The sequence below is a fragment of the Mobula hypostoma genome, chromosome 8, assembly GCF_963921235.1.
Source record: "Mobula hypostoma chromosome 8, sMobHyp1.1, whole genome shotgun sequence".
In the NCBI taxonomy this organism is placed as follows: domain Eukaryota; kingdom Metazoa; phylum Chordata; class Chondrichthyes; order Myliobatiformes; family Myliobatidae; genus Mobula; species Mobula hypostoma.
This window is the reverse complement of record NC_086104.1, coordinates 149,135,082-149,149,163: the sequence shown is the minus strand read 5'-3', so window position 1 is coordinate 149,149,163 and position 14,082 is coordinate 149,135,082. Positions and strand designations below refer to the sequence as shown.

At 41.5% G+C, this 14,082-nt stretch overlaps 1 protein-coding gene across 2 annotated transcripts in view; it reads left to right on the top strand.

The window, feature by feature from the left end:
- Nucleotides 1–14,082, top strand: part of LOC134351039 (G protein-coupled receptor kinase 5-like) — a 227,338-nt gene that overhangs the window by 133,845 nt on the left and 79,411 nt on the right. The window contains exon 3 of one of the 2 annotated variants that reach the window (XM_063057030.1): nt 1,031–1,143. In XM_063057030.1, the coding sequence (XP_062913100.1) occupies nt 1,031–1,143 (113 nt within the window). Of the gene's footprint in view, nt 1–1,030; nt 1,144–14,082 lie in introns of those variants that run through there. The other variant, XM_063057032.1, reaches the window with a different exon arrangement.

The window sequence follows — 14,082 nt, the reverse complement described above, 5'->3', positions numbered from 1 at the left end:
AGCCCGTCCGCTTCAAAGTTTGACGTGTGGTTACAGAGATGCTCTCCTGCACACCACTGTTGTAACACGTGGTAATTTGAGTTACTGCCACCTTCCTGTCAGCTTGAACCAGTCTGGGCTCATGAGGTTGTTTTGATACAGTGAGACTTAGTCAGCAGATTCGGTCCTCTGTTAAACGAGCCTGCAACACTCCAAGTGGGTCCACTTGTCCTACCTGTGGGCTGAAGGACATACGGACGTAATTGTCACACTACCTTTCCAAGAGTAATATAGAATCACTAACAAACGCAGACTTTATTGACTACTCAGAGTGGCTACTTCATTAGGTACACCTTGCAACCCAGGGTGGCCCTCTGCTGCCCTGTGGCCCATCTGCTTCGAGGCTCCATGTGTTGTGTGTTGAGAGACACTCTTCTGCACACCACTGCTGTAACGTGAGGTTATTTGAGTTACTGTCACCTTCCTGTCAGCTTGAACCAGTCTGGCCATTCTCCTCTGACCTCTCTCACTAACAAGGCGTTTTCACCCACAGAACTGCTACTCACTGGATGCTTGTTTTTTTTTTTCTTTTTGCACCGTTCTCCGTAAACTCTGGAGACTGTTGTGCGTGAAAACCCCAGGCGATCAGCAATTTCTGAGGTACTCAAACCACCCTGTCTAGCACCAACAATCATTCCACGGTCAGAATCATTTTGATCACATTTCTTCCCCATTCTGAATATCTGAACAACAACTGAACCTCCTGACCATGCCTGCATGCTTTTCTACATTGAGCTGGTGCCATGTGATTGGCTGATTAGATATTTGCATTAATGAGCAGGTGTAAGGGTGTACCACTGGGTGGAGTAGTAAAGGGGCGCACTACCTGCTGCCGAGAAGCACTAAAGCTTTGGAGCAGCTCCAATTTTCTGGCTAAGTAGATTGCATAAGTTCACGGTTCCTCCAAAATGCAGGCCAGGGCACATTGTACAACGTCAGCTCCCGGTCAAGAAGTAACAACTAATCGATTCCTTTTTCCGCTGTCTTCCAGAGCGAGACTACGACAGCTTGTGTAACAAGCAGCCGATCGGGCGCGAGCTTTTCCGTCAGTTCTGCGAGACGAAGCCGGAGCTGAGGAGGTGCATCAGGTTCCTCGACACTGTGGTAAGACGCCTCGCTCTGCTGTCAGAATGGGATCAAGTGTGTGTCAAAGTTCCTGAGTCAAATCTGTTTGTAGTCCTGAAGAATCCAGCTTCTGTTTCCACACCAGATGCCCTTAAGATTTAGGAGCAGAGTTTGGCCATTCAGCCCATCGAGTTCAAGCATATTTGTTTTTTTTTAAAAGCCATTCTCCTGCCTTCTTTCTGTAACCCTTTAATAAGCATGAATCTATCAATCTCTGACCTAAATACACCCAAAGAACTGACTTCCACAGCTCTCTATGGAAATGAACCCCAGAGATTCAACACCCTCTGGTTGAAATCTTTCCTCCATGTCTCAATTCGAAAGGAATGTCCTTTTATTCTGAGGCTGTGCCCCCACATCCTAGACTCTCCCATTAATGAGGACATCCTTTCTGCATCTACTCCATCCACGCCCTTCAGTATCCCATAAATATCCTTGAACATTGCAGCATACAGTGAAATGCCATTGCACCAACCACCAACGTGGTCTGAATATGTGCTGGGGGTAGTGTACACGCCATGGTGCCAGTGTAGTATGCTCACAGTTTAATAACCCTAACCCGTACGTCTTTGGAATGTGGGAGGAGACCAGAGCCCCCGGAGGAAGCACATTCAGTCGTGGGGAGACATACAAATTGCTTAGAGGTGGCGGTGGAAATTTAATCCTGATTGCTGATTCCCCAGCGCGGTAAAGTGTTGCGCTAAACACAACATTACTGTGCTGTCCCATGAATCTCTCTGGCCCTTGTTTTTATTGATTTAGCTAAAGCCTTTGATTCTGTTGGCCGCAAGATTTTTGTTTAAGCCTTTGACTGGGTGGGTGTTGATGCTCATCTTGTGGACTTCATAACAGGCATACATACAGAATTCTACATTGTCATGGAGATGGCATGACCAAGACTGAGCTCAATCCTCTGTTAAGAGGTGGTGTTAATCCCCCATTTTAGTTAACATCAAAATGGACACATTATGTTTAGTTGGTGGGGAAGGGTCCGGATTCCATCTTGGTGCAGAGGGTAAGCTTGCACTGCATTGGTGTTAACATTATGAGGGAAGAAACTTAAACACAAAATACTCTGCAGATGCTGGGGTCAAAGCAACACTCACAACACGCTGGAGGAATAACACGAACAACAGAGGTCCTATCCACGAACCACATTGATTAAACCTTGCCCAAGACCAAAGACTTTGGCACTATTGACCCAAGAGGGAGAGAGAGACTGGTCAAACACAAGCACCTTCCTCTGGGAATAGAGTGAGAGAGGGGAAGAAGAGACTGGTCACTTGCAGGCGCCTTCCTTCAGCATCAGCGAGTGAGAAGGAAAGAGAAGACTGGTCAAACCAGGCGGACGACGCTGAGCATCCGCTCACCCTCTGCTCTCGTCCCCGCTGATTTCCATCTTGCTCCATGCTGTAGTCAGCAAGACTGACAAGAAATGGAGCCGATCATGGACGTGTGCCCGTCTCCAGGCCTCACACACTGGCCAAGACCTCACTGAACTCCTTCGGCAACAGCAAAACACCAGACCACTCAATCGGCCTGAAAACACACCATCAAAATGAAGATCACAAGTTCCAGTGGTAGCAGAACCATACTTAACAGAAGAAGTAGTAGGATTTTCATGAACTGTCTGAAGTACGTCGCCTTTGGTTGCGTTGTTTGTTGGCGCCATCTCCTTCAATCAGATTTTGCAGCATTTATTGATAACTTGATCTAACGCAAGATATCTAACCAGAAGTTACAAAATCATTCTCTTGCGAAATATTTTGGACTCTTTCAGATAAGTCTTTCCATCCAGAAAGTTTTCTTAAGGACCTACAATTCTGCAGCAGTCTTCCTGATGTAATTATGTTTTTTTCTGTCTGAGCTAGATTCAGTCAGTGTTTGTGTACACTGATAGTTTGCCAGTTGAATGTTTCCCTTTGTCATAACCTCGATGGCATTTTGCAATGTTCAGTACGATGGTTTAGCAGCAGGCTGAGAAACTGTTACCCCCCGGATTGAAAGTCTGTGATATTAGTGGGACAGTGCCAGTGTGGATACAAAGCTAGCCGAGGAAGAATCTGCAGATTCAAAGTACGTGTGCAGTGTACAATGCTGAGATTCATACTCACCACAGACAGCCACGAAACGAAGAAAACCATGGAACCTGTTCACAGAACATCGACCCACCCCCATGCGCAAAAAAAAAGTCACGCAAACGGCAACCAAAAGAAAAACAAAAGACATAGAATATAAAACACAAAATCACCTGTGAGTCGGCTGGGGTGATATACTGCGTCCGGTGCTCCCGATGTGGCCTTTTATATATTGGCGAGACCCGACGCAGACTGGGAGACCGCTTTTCTGAACACCTACGCTCTGTCTGCCAGAGAAAGCAGGCTCCACCAGTGGCCACACATTTTAATTCCACATCCCATTCCCATTCTGACATGTCTATCCACGGCCTCCTCTACTGTAAAGATGAAGCCACACTCAGGTTGGAGGAACAACACCTTATATTCCGTCTGGGTAGCCTCCAACCTGACAGCATGAACATTGACTTCTCTAACTTCTGCTAATGCCCCACCTCCCCCTCGTACCCCATCTGTTACTTATTTTTATACACATATTCTTTCTCTCACTCTCCTTTTTCTCCCTCTGTCCCTCTGAATATACCTCTTGCCCATCCTCTGGGTCCCCCCCCCCGTCTTTCTTCCCGGACCTCCTGTCCCATGATCCTCTCGTGTCCCTTTTGCCAATCACCTGTCCAGCTCTCGGCTCCATCCCTCCCCCTCCTGTCTTCTCCTATCATTTTGGATCTCCCCCTCCCCCTCCAACTTTCAAATCCCTTACTCACTCTTCCTTCAGTTAGTCCTGACGAAGGGTCTCGGCCTGAAACGTCGACTGCACCTCTTCCTATAGATGCTGCCTGGCCTGCTGCGTTCACCAGCAACTTTGATGTGTGTTGCATCAAGAGTCCAAGCTGTTCAGTTCAGCTCACTGTTCGTTATCTGCAGGCTGCCCCAATTCGAAATTGGCCAAAATAGCCACAAAAAAAGGCATGACCAGAAACCAGAAACACATCATAACATAAACTACAGAGTTCAACCCACAAGCTGCATCGATTAAACCTTGCCCAAGACCCAGAACTCCAGCATCATCCTCGGATGGTATCAAGGGAGAGAAAGACCATCCAAATGCAGCAAACTTTCGCCGGAAACAGAGAGCGAGTGAGAGAGAGAGAGACCACCACATGCAGACATCTTCGGCAGTAGTAAGCGAGAGGCTGGTAGACAGTACTGAAAACCCCATCACCTTCCAAACTGGCCGCGATGATTTCAATCTTCCTAAGTGCCTTACTTGCCGAGAAATGGAGTCGATCATGGGCTCGCGCCCTGTCTCCAGGCTTCTTGGCCTTGAGGCCACATGCCTCATGGAACAGCCATGGAGCCAACAAAGAACTGGATCACTCAATCAGCCTGCAAACTGTGTGATCCCTTCTGGAGTGTGTTTCAGAACCACTGATTTTTAATATATATCAATGGCTTGTAATTGGGTTCATAATCAATGTCTCCAAAGTTTACAGAAGTCATTGAGTTCAAAGTAAATTTATTAGCAAAGTACAAACATGTCACCATACACTACCTTGAGATTCATTTTCTTACAGATTAATTTTCTCTGTAGAATAAAGAATTACAATAAAATTGCTGGAAAAACTACACATGAAGACTGACAAACAACCAATGTGCAAAAGACAAACAAACTGTGTAAATATAAACAGACAAATAAATACTAAGAACATGAGTTGTAGTGTCCCTTAAAGTGAGTCCATGGAATCAGTTCAGAGTTGAGGTGAGTGAAGTTATCCACACTGGTTCAGGAGCCTGATGGTTGAAGGGTAATAACTATTCCTGAACTTGGTGGTGCGGGACCCAAGGCTCCTGTACCTTCTTCCCAATGGAAGCAGCGAGAAGAGATGATGGCCTTGATGGAGGGGGGCCTTGATGATGGATGCTGCTTTCTTGTTTCAGCACTCCTTGCAGATGTGCTCAGTGGCTTGCTGTGATATACTCGGCTGTATCCCCCACTTTCTGTAGGTCTCTCCGTTCTTGGGTATTGGTGTTTCCGTGCAGGACGTGATGCAACCGTTCAGGGCACTCTTCACTGTGCCTCTGCAGGAGTTCGCCAAAGTTTGAAATGACTTACCGATTCTTCAAAAACTTCAAAGATAGTAAAGGCGCTGCTGTACCTCTTTGTAATGGTACTTGAATGCTAGTGCCAGGACTGATCCTCTGGTATGATAGCACCAAGTTATTTAATGTTACTGACCCCCTCCACCTCCCATCCCTGATGACGATTGGTTTTTTCCTCCTTTAGTGAATAATCAGCTCTTTGGTTTTGCTGACGTTAAGTGAGCAGTTGTTGTTATGGCGCCATTCAACCAGATTCTCCATCTCCCTCCTATATACTTGAGTCATATTGGGGACTTCCGGTAGCGCTCATGGAGTGAAGTCGCGTTCTTGACTCGCTCCATTACCTCTGAGTTTTTTTCTCTATGGTCAGCTATACTTTAATTAACTATTAAGGCATCAATTTTTACAATACTTTGAATTAAACTGAATTCTCTGACAATTGGATGATACTGAGATCTGCTATGTCTAAGAACGGGAAAGACGGCAAGGATGGTAAACCTCCGGTTAAACCGAAAGCTACGGATCTCCCTCCGACTGAATCACCGGTGACTTTGAAAGCGATATCGGAGTTAATTCAGAGGGAAATTTCAACCTCTGTTAGGGAGATGATTCGTACGGAAATTGCAGGCCCTGTTAAAGACCTGATTCATACGGAAATCTCAACTAATTTCCAGAAAATTGCCGATTTAATTGATAAGATGCAAACATGTATTGCGGAACATCAGTCGGCTATATCTGATCTTCAAAAATCCGCGCAACAAAGTGAGCTTAAGATGGGGAAAATCGAAGAAACAATTAATGTAATGAAGAAGAAACTTGACTTTTTGACTTTTAAAAACTCTGACTTGGAATCTAGAATGCGACGGCAGAATTTACGAATGATTGGCGTCAGGGAAGCCGTTGAAGCTAACAACCCCATGAAATATTTCTCCCAACTTTTAAAAGATGCATTCCCTACTGTATTTCCTGACCAACCACCGCTACTGGATCGTGTTCACAGAATCCCATCATATTCGTCTAGGTCAGATAGACCTAGGCATGTTATCTTACGTTTTCATTACTTTCAAGACAAGGAGAGACTGTTTCGATTCGCTCGATCTAAAGGTTTCATTGATTTTTTGGATCTTAAGTTCCGATTCGTGGAAGATTTCAGTAAACCAATCTGGGACCAACGGGTCCGTTACAGATCCGTGATGTCGGAATTCTATAAGATGGATTTAAGACCAGCGCTGCTGTACCCTGCACGTCTAAGGATTCGCATGTTAGATGGAGCCCTTCGTTTTTTTGATTCTCCATCGGATGCCCAGAGTTATCTGGATCAACTTTCATCTCCAACATCTTAATTGCCTTCTTTTTAATTTTCTCCGTTGATCGGAGGCTGTGAATTGGTTGGTTTTAACTTTTCTGTGCCCTATTTGGGCAGAAAAGTTTACTTTCGATTTCTTAATATGGCTGCTAAACTTTCTTTTTAACTGCGTCATTTCTTTCTTTTCCCAGGGGATTCTGGGTGGTTACTTCCCTTTTGTCATCTTACGTATTTCCTGTGCGGCCTTAAATTTTGTAGTTTTTTTTTAAATTTTATTCTGTTTTGCTTTTTATAACCACTTTATGTTAATAATCCTATTTTTTTTTTGTTGCTGTGTCTATTCATGAGTTTGAGGTTTATTGTGGTTTTTTTTTAATATATATTCTCCGGCTTTTGTTCTGTTCTGTGTGTATTCTAATTGAGCTAACTTTTTTTTACTTATTTTTTTACTGTTTTACAATTAGCTGATCCTTTTCATATTTATACCTTTTTTTTAGGGAGCGTATACCGGAAGTCATGGGGTTAGTTTTAGCGCTTGCTTCTTTCTGGCGGGTCTGCTTTAGATTTTGCCTTGGGGTCTTGGGCTGGGGGGTGGCGGGAGGGGCTTCACGTTTTAGTTTGTTTTTCTTTGGGCTATATACATTATTGAAGTACTGGTTGCGTCCTTTTCCCCGGTATCTTTTGTATGTTCTGTTTCCTCTCCGGGTTTGTGGGTCGCGCCTATTGTCAATCCTCCTTGTTGTGGGTTGACTTTAGGATTTATGGAGTCTATTATTAATTTTGTCTCCTGGAATACTAATGGTCTTAATCATCCTATTAAAAGAAAAAAAGTTTTTAAAGTGTTCCGGAGACTTAAAGCACAAATTTTATTTTTACAAGAGACCCATGTACGGAGGGGGGACAGACTACGTTTTTTCAAATTCTGGAAGGAGCAACAATTTCATTCGAACTCCAATGCTAAGATTCGAGGCGTCTCTATTTTTATAGATTCCTCAGTTACTTTTATACAACAGGATATTATCTCTGATCCGAATGGTAGATTTTTATTGGTTAGTGGTTTACTATTTAATAAAAAAGTAGTTTTGGTTAATGTTTATGCTCCTAATATGGATTGTCCGGAATTTTATAAATCATTGTTTGATCAGTTTCCGAATTTGAACGAGTTTTCATTGATTTGGGGCGGAGATCTTAATACCTGTTTATCTCCAGCTTTGGACCGTTCGGCTCCTTTACGGACTTTACCTAATAAATCTGCAAATTTGATTAATTTTTTCCTTTCTGATTCTGGGTCGACGGACATTTGGCGTTTTCTGCATCCTCAGGAAAAAGATTTTTCCTTTTTTTCACATGTTCATCATTCCTATTCAAGAATTGATTATTTTTTTATTGATTCTCGTCTCATTCCTTCAGTGATTAAATGTGATTATGATTCTATAACCATTTCGGATCATGCTCCACTTAAGCTTTCTATTAAAATTATGGCCAATATACCGAACAATAGACAATGGCGTTTTAATTCGCTGTTGCTTCAGGACTCGGACTTTGTTAATTTTATGAATGAACAGATTGAGCTTTTTTTTACAATTAACCATACAGAAGATATTTCGGTTAACACTCTTTGGGACACTTTTAAAGCCTATATTCGGGGTCAGATTATTTCGTATTCCCTTGCTTTGAGGAAGAAACAGAAGCAGGAGGAGATGGCAATTGTGGACAAGATTAAAGAAATTGATAAGAAATATGTTATGGCTCCTTCTGAGGAGCTATACAAACAAAGAACTGAACTTCAAATGGAACACAGTTTACTACTCTCGTCCTCGATTGTAAACCAATTAAAGAAAACAAGAAGTGATTTTTATGTTCACAGTGATAAAATTGGCAAGCTGCTGGCTAATCAATTGAAATCTAATTATGTTAAATCTCAAATCAATCAGATTTATAACCAAAATGATCGATTGATATTGGATCATGTGGGGATTAATCAAACCTTTTGTGATTTTTATTCTTCTTTATATCAATCAGAGTCTCCTCGAGATTCTAAATATATGAATGATTTTTTAGATAAGTTAGACTTTCCTCAGATTTCACAGGATATGTCTTCTTTATTAGATACTTCCATTACAATGGATGAGATTAAGAATGTTATTTTTTCTATGAATCTGGGGAAAGCTCCTGGCCCTGATGGGTTTACTGTTGAATTTTACAAATGTTTTGCTTCTTTATTGATTCCTTGGCTCTATAAGGTGTTTGAGGCTTCTTTGAAACTTGGTAAACTTCCGGAATCTTTTAATAGAGCATCAATTTCTTTAATACTAAAGAAGGATAAAGACCCTGCTCAATGTGCATCTTATAGACCAATATCTTTATTAAATGTTGATTCTAAAGTTTTTTCTAAGTTATTAGCAAATAGACTAGAAAAAGTACTTCCTTCTATTATTTCGGAAGACCAAACGGGTTTTATTAAAGGTCGTTACTCTTTTTATAATATTCGTACATTGTTAAATATCGTTTATACTCCCTCACAAAATGTTCCTGAGTGTGTTATTTCTTTAGATGCCGAGAAAGCTTTTGATAGAGTAGAATGGCCTTATTTATTTAAGGTGCTTGAAATGTTTAATTTTAGCTTGAAATTTATATCCTGGATTAAACTGTTATATCACTCCCCTCTAGCCTCGGTTCGTACTAACTCTTTAAATTCACCTTTTTTTCCTCTCTTTCGTGGTACTCGACAAGGCTGTCCTCTTAGTCCCCTATTATTTGATATTGCATTAGAACCTCTTGCAATTGCTATTCGAGAATCTTCAAATATTACTGGGATAACTCGGGGATTAAAGTCCCATAAATTATCACTCTATGCTGATGATTTACTTTTATATATTTCTAATCCTGAGAGATCTATTCCTGCTGTTTTAGAGTTATTAGCACAATTTGGTCTTTTCTCAGGTTATAAATTAAATCTTAGTAAGAGTGAACTTTTTCCGATTAATAAACATCTTCCCTTATATTATAAATTTCCATTTAAATTGATTAATAATTACCTTTCATATCTTGGGATTAAAATTACTTGTAAACATAAAGATTTATTTAAGACTAACTTTTTACCATTAATAGACCATATTACTCAACTTTCATCTAAATGGTTTCCCTTATATTTAACTTTGATTGGTCGTATTAATGCAGTTAAGATGTTTTTTTTGCCAACATTTTTATATGTGTTTCAGGCATTACCAATTTTCGTTCCTAAATCTTTTTTTGATAAAGTCGACTCTAAAATTTCTTCATTTATTTGGCAGAATAAGAATCCGAGACTGGGTAAAATACATTTACAGAAAGCTAAGAGAGATGGAGGTTTAGCATTACCTAACTTTAGATTTTATTATTGGGCTATTAATATTCGACATATGTAATTTTGGTTACTTGACCGGGATATACTATCTATTCCTAAATGGGTAGCATTGGAATTACAATCTGTTCAGGGTTATACACTTGGTTCTATTTTAGGTTCATCTCTTCCTTTTGATTCGAAACGCCTTAAGCAGATCTCTAACCCGATCGTTAAATATGCTTTGCGTATTTGGTTTCAATTCAGAAAATTTTTTGATCTTAATCAATTCGGGTTAGCGATTCCTATTTTAGGTAACATATTTTTTCCTCCCTCTTTTACGGATCGCGCTTTTCAAACTTGGAAGACTAAGGGTATTTTACGGTTTTTGGATTTATTTTTAGATGGTTCCCTTATGTCTTTTGAACAATTATCTAATAAATATAACTTATCAAGAATACATTTTTTTAGATATTTACAAGTTAGAAATTTCCTAAGTACTATACTTTCTTCCTTTCCAATGCTTCCTCCTATATATATTTTAGATTCGATAATTAACCTTAATCCATGTCAGAAAGGTGCATCGGCTATGATTTATAATATTATTATGAAACTTAGGAAAGCTCCATTTGATAAGATTAGGGTAGATTGGGAACAGGAATTGGGGCTTACCATTTCTGTGGATGATTGGGGGCAGATTTTACAATTAGTTAATACTTCTTCTATTTGTGCTAAACATTCCCTAATTCAATTTAAAGTGGTGCATAGAGCACATATGTCCAAAGATAAGTTAGCGCGTTTTTACTCGCATATTAATCCTTTCTGTGATAGATGTTCGGGGCAGATAGCCTCTTTAACTCATATGTTTTGGTCTTGCCCTACTTTGGAAACTTTTTGGAGAGATATTTTCAATATTATTTCTAAGGTATTAAATATAGATATCTCTCCTCACCCTATTACTGCTATCTTTGGACTACCTAAAATTTCTAGTAATCTTTCCCCTTCAGCCCGTAGAATGATTGCATTTCTTACTTTAATGGCGAAAAGATGTATTTTACAACATTGGAAAGAGCTTAATGCTCCAACTACCTTTTTTTGGTTTTCTCAGACGATTTTATGTTTGAATCTGGAGAAAATTAGAAGTAACCTTTATGATTCTTCATTTAAATTTGAACAGATTTGGGGACCTTTTATTCGATATTTTCATTTAATGTAATATTTACCCTTCTTGTTTTTTTTTCACTGTTTTAATGGAGGTCGGGATTGAGGACGTGATTTTAAGTTTAACTCTGTTTGGTTTCAAGTTAGCCCATTGCTTTGCTTTGCTTTTAGTTAGTTGCACGGTGGGTTTTTTTTGGGGTTTTTTTTTTTCTTTTTTTTCCATTGATATATATAAAATCTAGTATACTATTATGTTATCTTGGTTTCTTATGCTTAAATTACATTGTTTGTAGTATTTTCTTTTTGGTATTGTTATCTTTTGGAATTTTATTATACTTTAACATTGTATTAATGTTTATATGGCTTACCTTTTTTGTATACTTACTCAATAAAAAGATTTAAAAAGAAAGAAAGAAAAGAGTCATATTGGACCCTGACGTCAAATTCAAAAAGTGTAGCTAAGTTGTTTTGTATTACAACAGCATTCATGAGGACTTGAGCAGAATATTTCTATTTCCACGGATGCAGCCTGAATATTTTATTTTATTTTGCGATACAGCGCAGAGTAAGCTTCCAGCCCTTCGAGCCACGCAAACCCAGCAACCCCCGACAAATTCAACTAACCCAAACCCTTAATGGCCAGTTAACCTACCCGTTATGTCTTTGGTCTGTGGGAGGAAACCAGAGGACCAAGGGAAAACCCACTGATTCAGTGACGAGCTCTTTTATTTTGGTGACACTGAGGGAAAGATTGTTGAGGTGACACCGTGCCACCAGGCACTGTATCTCATTCCTGCACTCCCACTTATTGCTTGAGATACGGCCCCCTACGATCGTAGCATCGTCAAACTTGCGGATGGTTTTCGAGCAGAATCTGGCCACAGTCGGGGGTGTACTGTATGTGGAGCGGAGCAGGGAGCTGCGGATGCGACCTTGTGGGGTGCCGGTGTGGAGAATAATTGTGGGAAAGACTGCGACTAGGTGTTTTGCCAAGTACCTCCTCCTCCCAGGTTCTTTAACTAGTCCACTCCTTACTTACTGCCCGTTACACCATTGGTGCTTAGAGCAGCAATGAAGAAACTCCATCTCTGATGGTGTTCAGGGCTTCCTTCTTTGTGTCAGTAGCTTCCTCTTGGTTTCCATTATTGTCGGTCATCTAAGTCCTGGGAGAAGACTCAGGAATGTCGTCGCACTCAGATGTAGAAAGATTCTTCATTGCTATTTCTGTAACAATTTTGTTTGACCAATCAGGGTTGTTAGACAATAGGTGCAGGAGTAGGCCATTCAGCCCTTCGAGCCAGCACTGCCATTCACTGTGATCATGGCTGATCATCCACAGTCTGCACCCCTTTTCTGCCTTCTCCCCATATTCCTTGACTCTGCTATCATTAAGAGCTCTACCCATCTCTTTCTTAAAAGCATCCAGAGAATTGGCTTTCACTTCCTTCTGAGGCAGAGTATTCCACAGATCCACAACTCTCTGGGTGAAAAAGTTTTTCCTCAACTCCGTTCTAAATGGCCTACCCCTTATTCTCAAATTGTGACCTCTGGTTCTGGACTCCCCCAACATTGGGAACATATTTCCTGCCTCTAGCAAGTCCAATCCCTTAATAATCTTATATGTTTCATCAGATCCCCTCTCATCCTTCTAAATTCCAGTGTATACAAGCCCAGCCGCTCCAATCTTTCAACATATGACAGTCCCGCCATCCCGGGAATTAACCTCGTGAACCTCTGCTGCACTCCCTCAATAGCAAGAATGTCCTTCCTTAAATTTGGAGACCAAAACTGTACACAATACTCCAGGTGTCGTCTCACCAGGGCCCTGTACAACTGCAGAAGGACCTCTTTGCTCCTATACTCAACTCCCCTTGTTATGAAGGCCAACATGCCATTAGCTTTCTTCACTGTCTGCTGTACCTGCCCTGAACTGAACTCCATGAACCTGGAGGACTGGTGGACCACTGTCAGTCTGGCCTCTACCCTTTGACCTGTTTGGCATGGGTGTCAAAGCATAAAGCCCCAACTCCAGCCAACATAGCTCTCCGGTTCATTGAGGCACTCAAGCTTCCAAACCCGATGATAAGGTTGAGGTCCATTTGGAGGTAGATCCACTCCGATGGATGGTAATTTGTCCAAATGTCCTTCTTTTGGTCTCCAAGGTTGGACCAGTCTGGACCCTTAGGAGGTAGAGGGATGGGGAGTAGCTCTGTGTTCTGGATCAGCAGGGATTGCACCCTTATCGGTGATCGCTGGCACCGTGAACCAGTTATGCTAGCCGCTTTGCCATGTGCCGGTAAGCTGGTGAAGCAGCCACACAGGAAGTTTGCCTTCATTGTCCAGGGCAGAGAATACAATGCAACTTCAGAAAGCATTGTCTAGGATTGCTACTTATGGTTCTGTTTGCCACTATCAGAAAGATGTGATTGCATTGAAGAGGTTGCAGTGGCGATTCAACGTGATGTTTTGGATGAGGAGAGGCTGCACAGACTCTTGATGCTGAGGGGAACCTGATGAGTTCAGATAAAGCAAATTTTACCTCAGAGGTGGGGTGTCTAAAGCAGGGGTTCCAAACCTTTTTCTGCACCGTGGACCGGTTTAATATTGACAATATTCTTGTGGACCGGCCGACCGGTGGGTGGATGTTCAAATAGGGTTAAACTCACCTCAACATGTCTTTTACAGGTAGGGTTGCCAACTTTCTCACTCCCAAATAAAGGACAAAAGTAGCAGTCAAATCCTGACAAAGGGTCCCGGCCCAAAACGTTGACTGTACCTCTTCCTATAGATGTTGCCTGGCCTGCTGCGTTCACCAGCAGTTGTTGTGTGTGTAGACGGGACACTTATGTTTACCCCGAGAAAGACTACCATGACCATGAAGCCTTGCGCGGGCACCTATGTGCGCATGCGTGACGTGCCAATTTTTTTCCCCACAAATTGGTTTTGGCTTAATC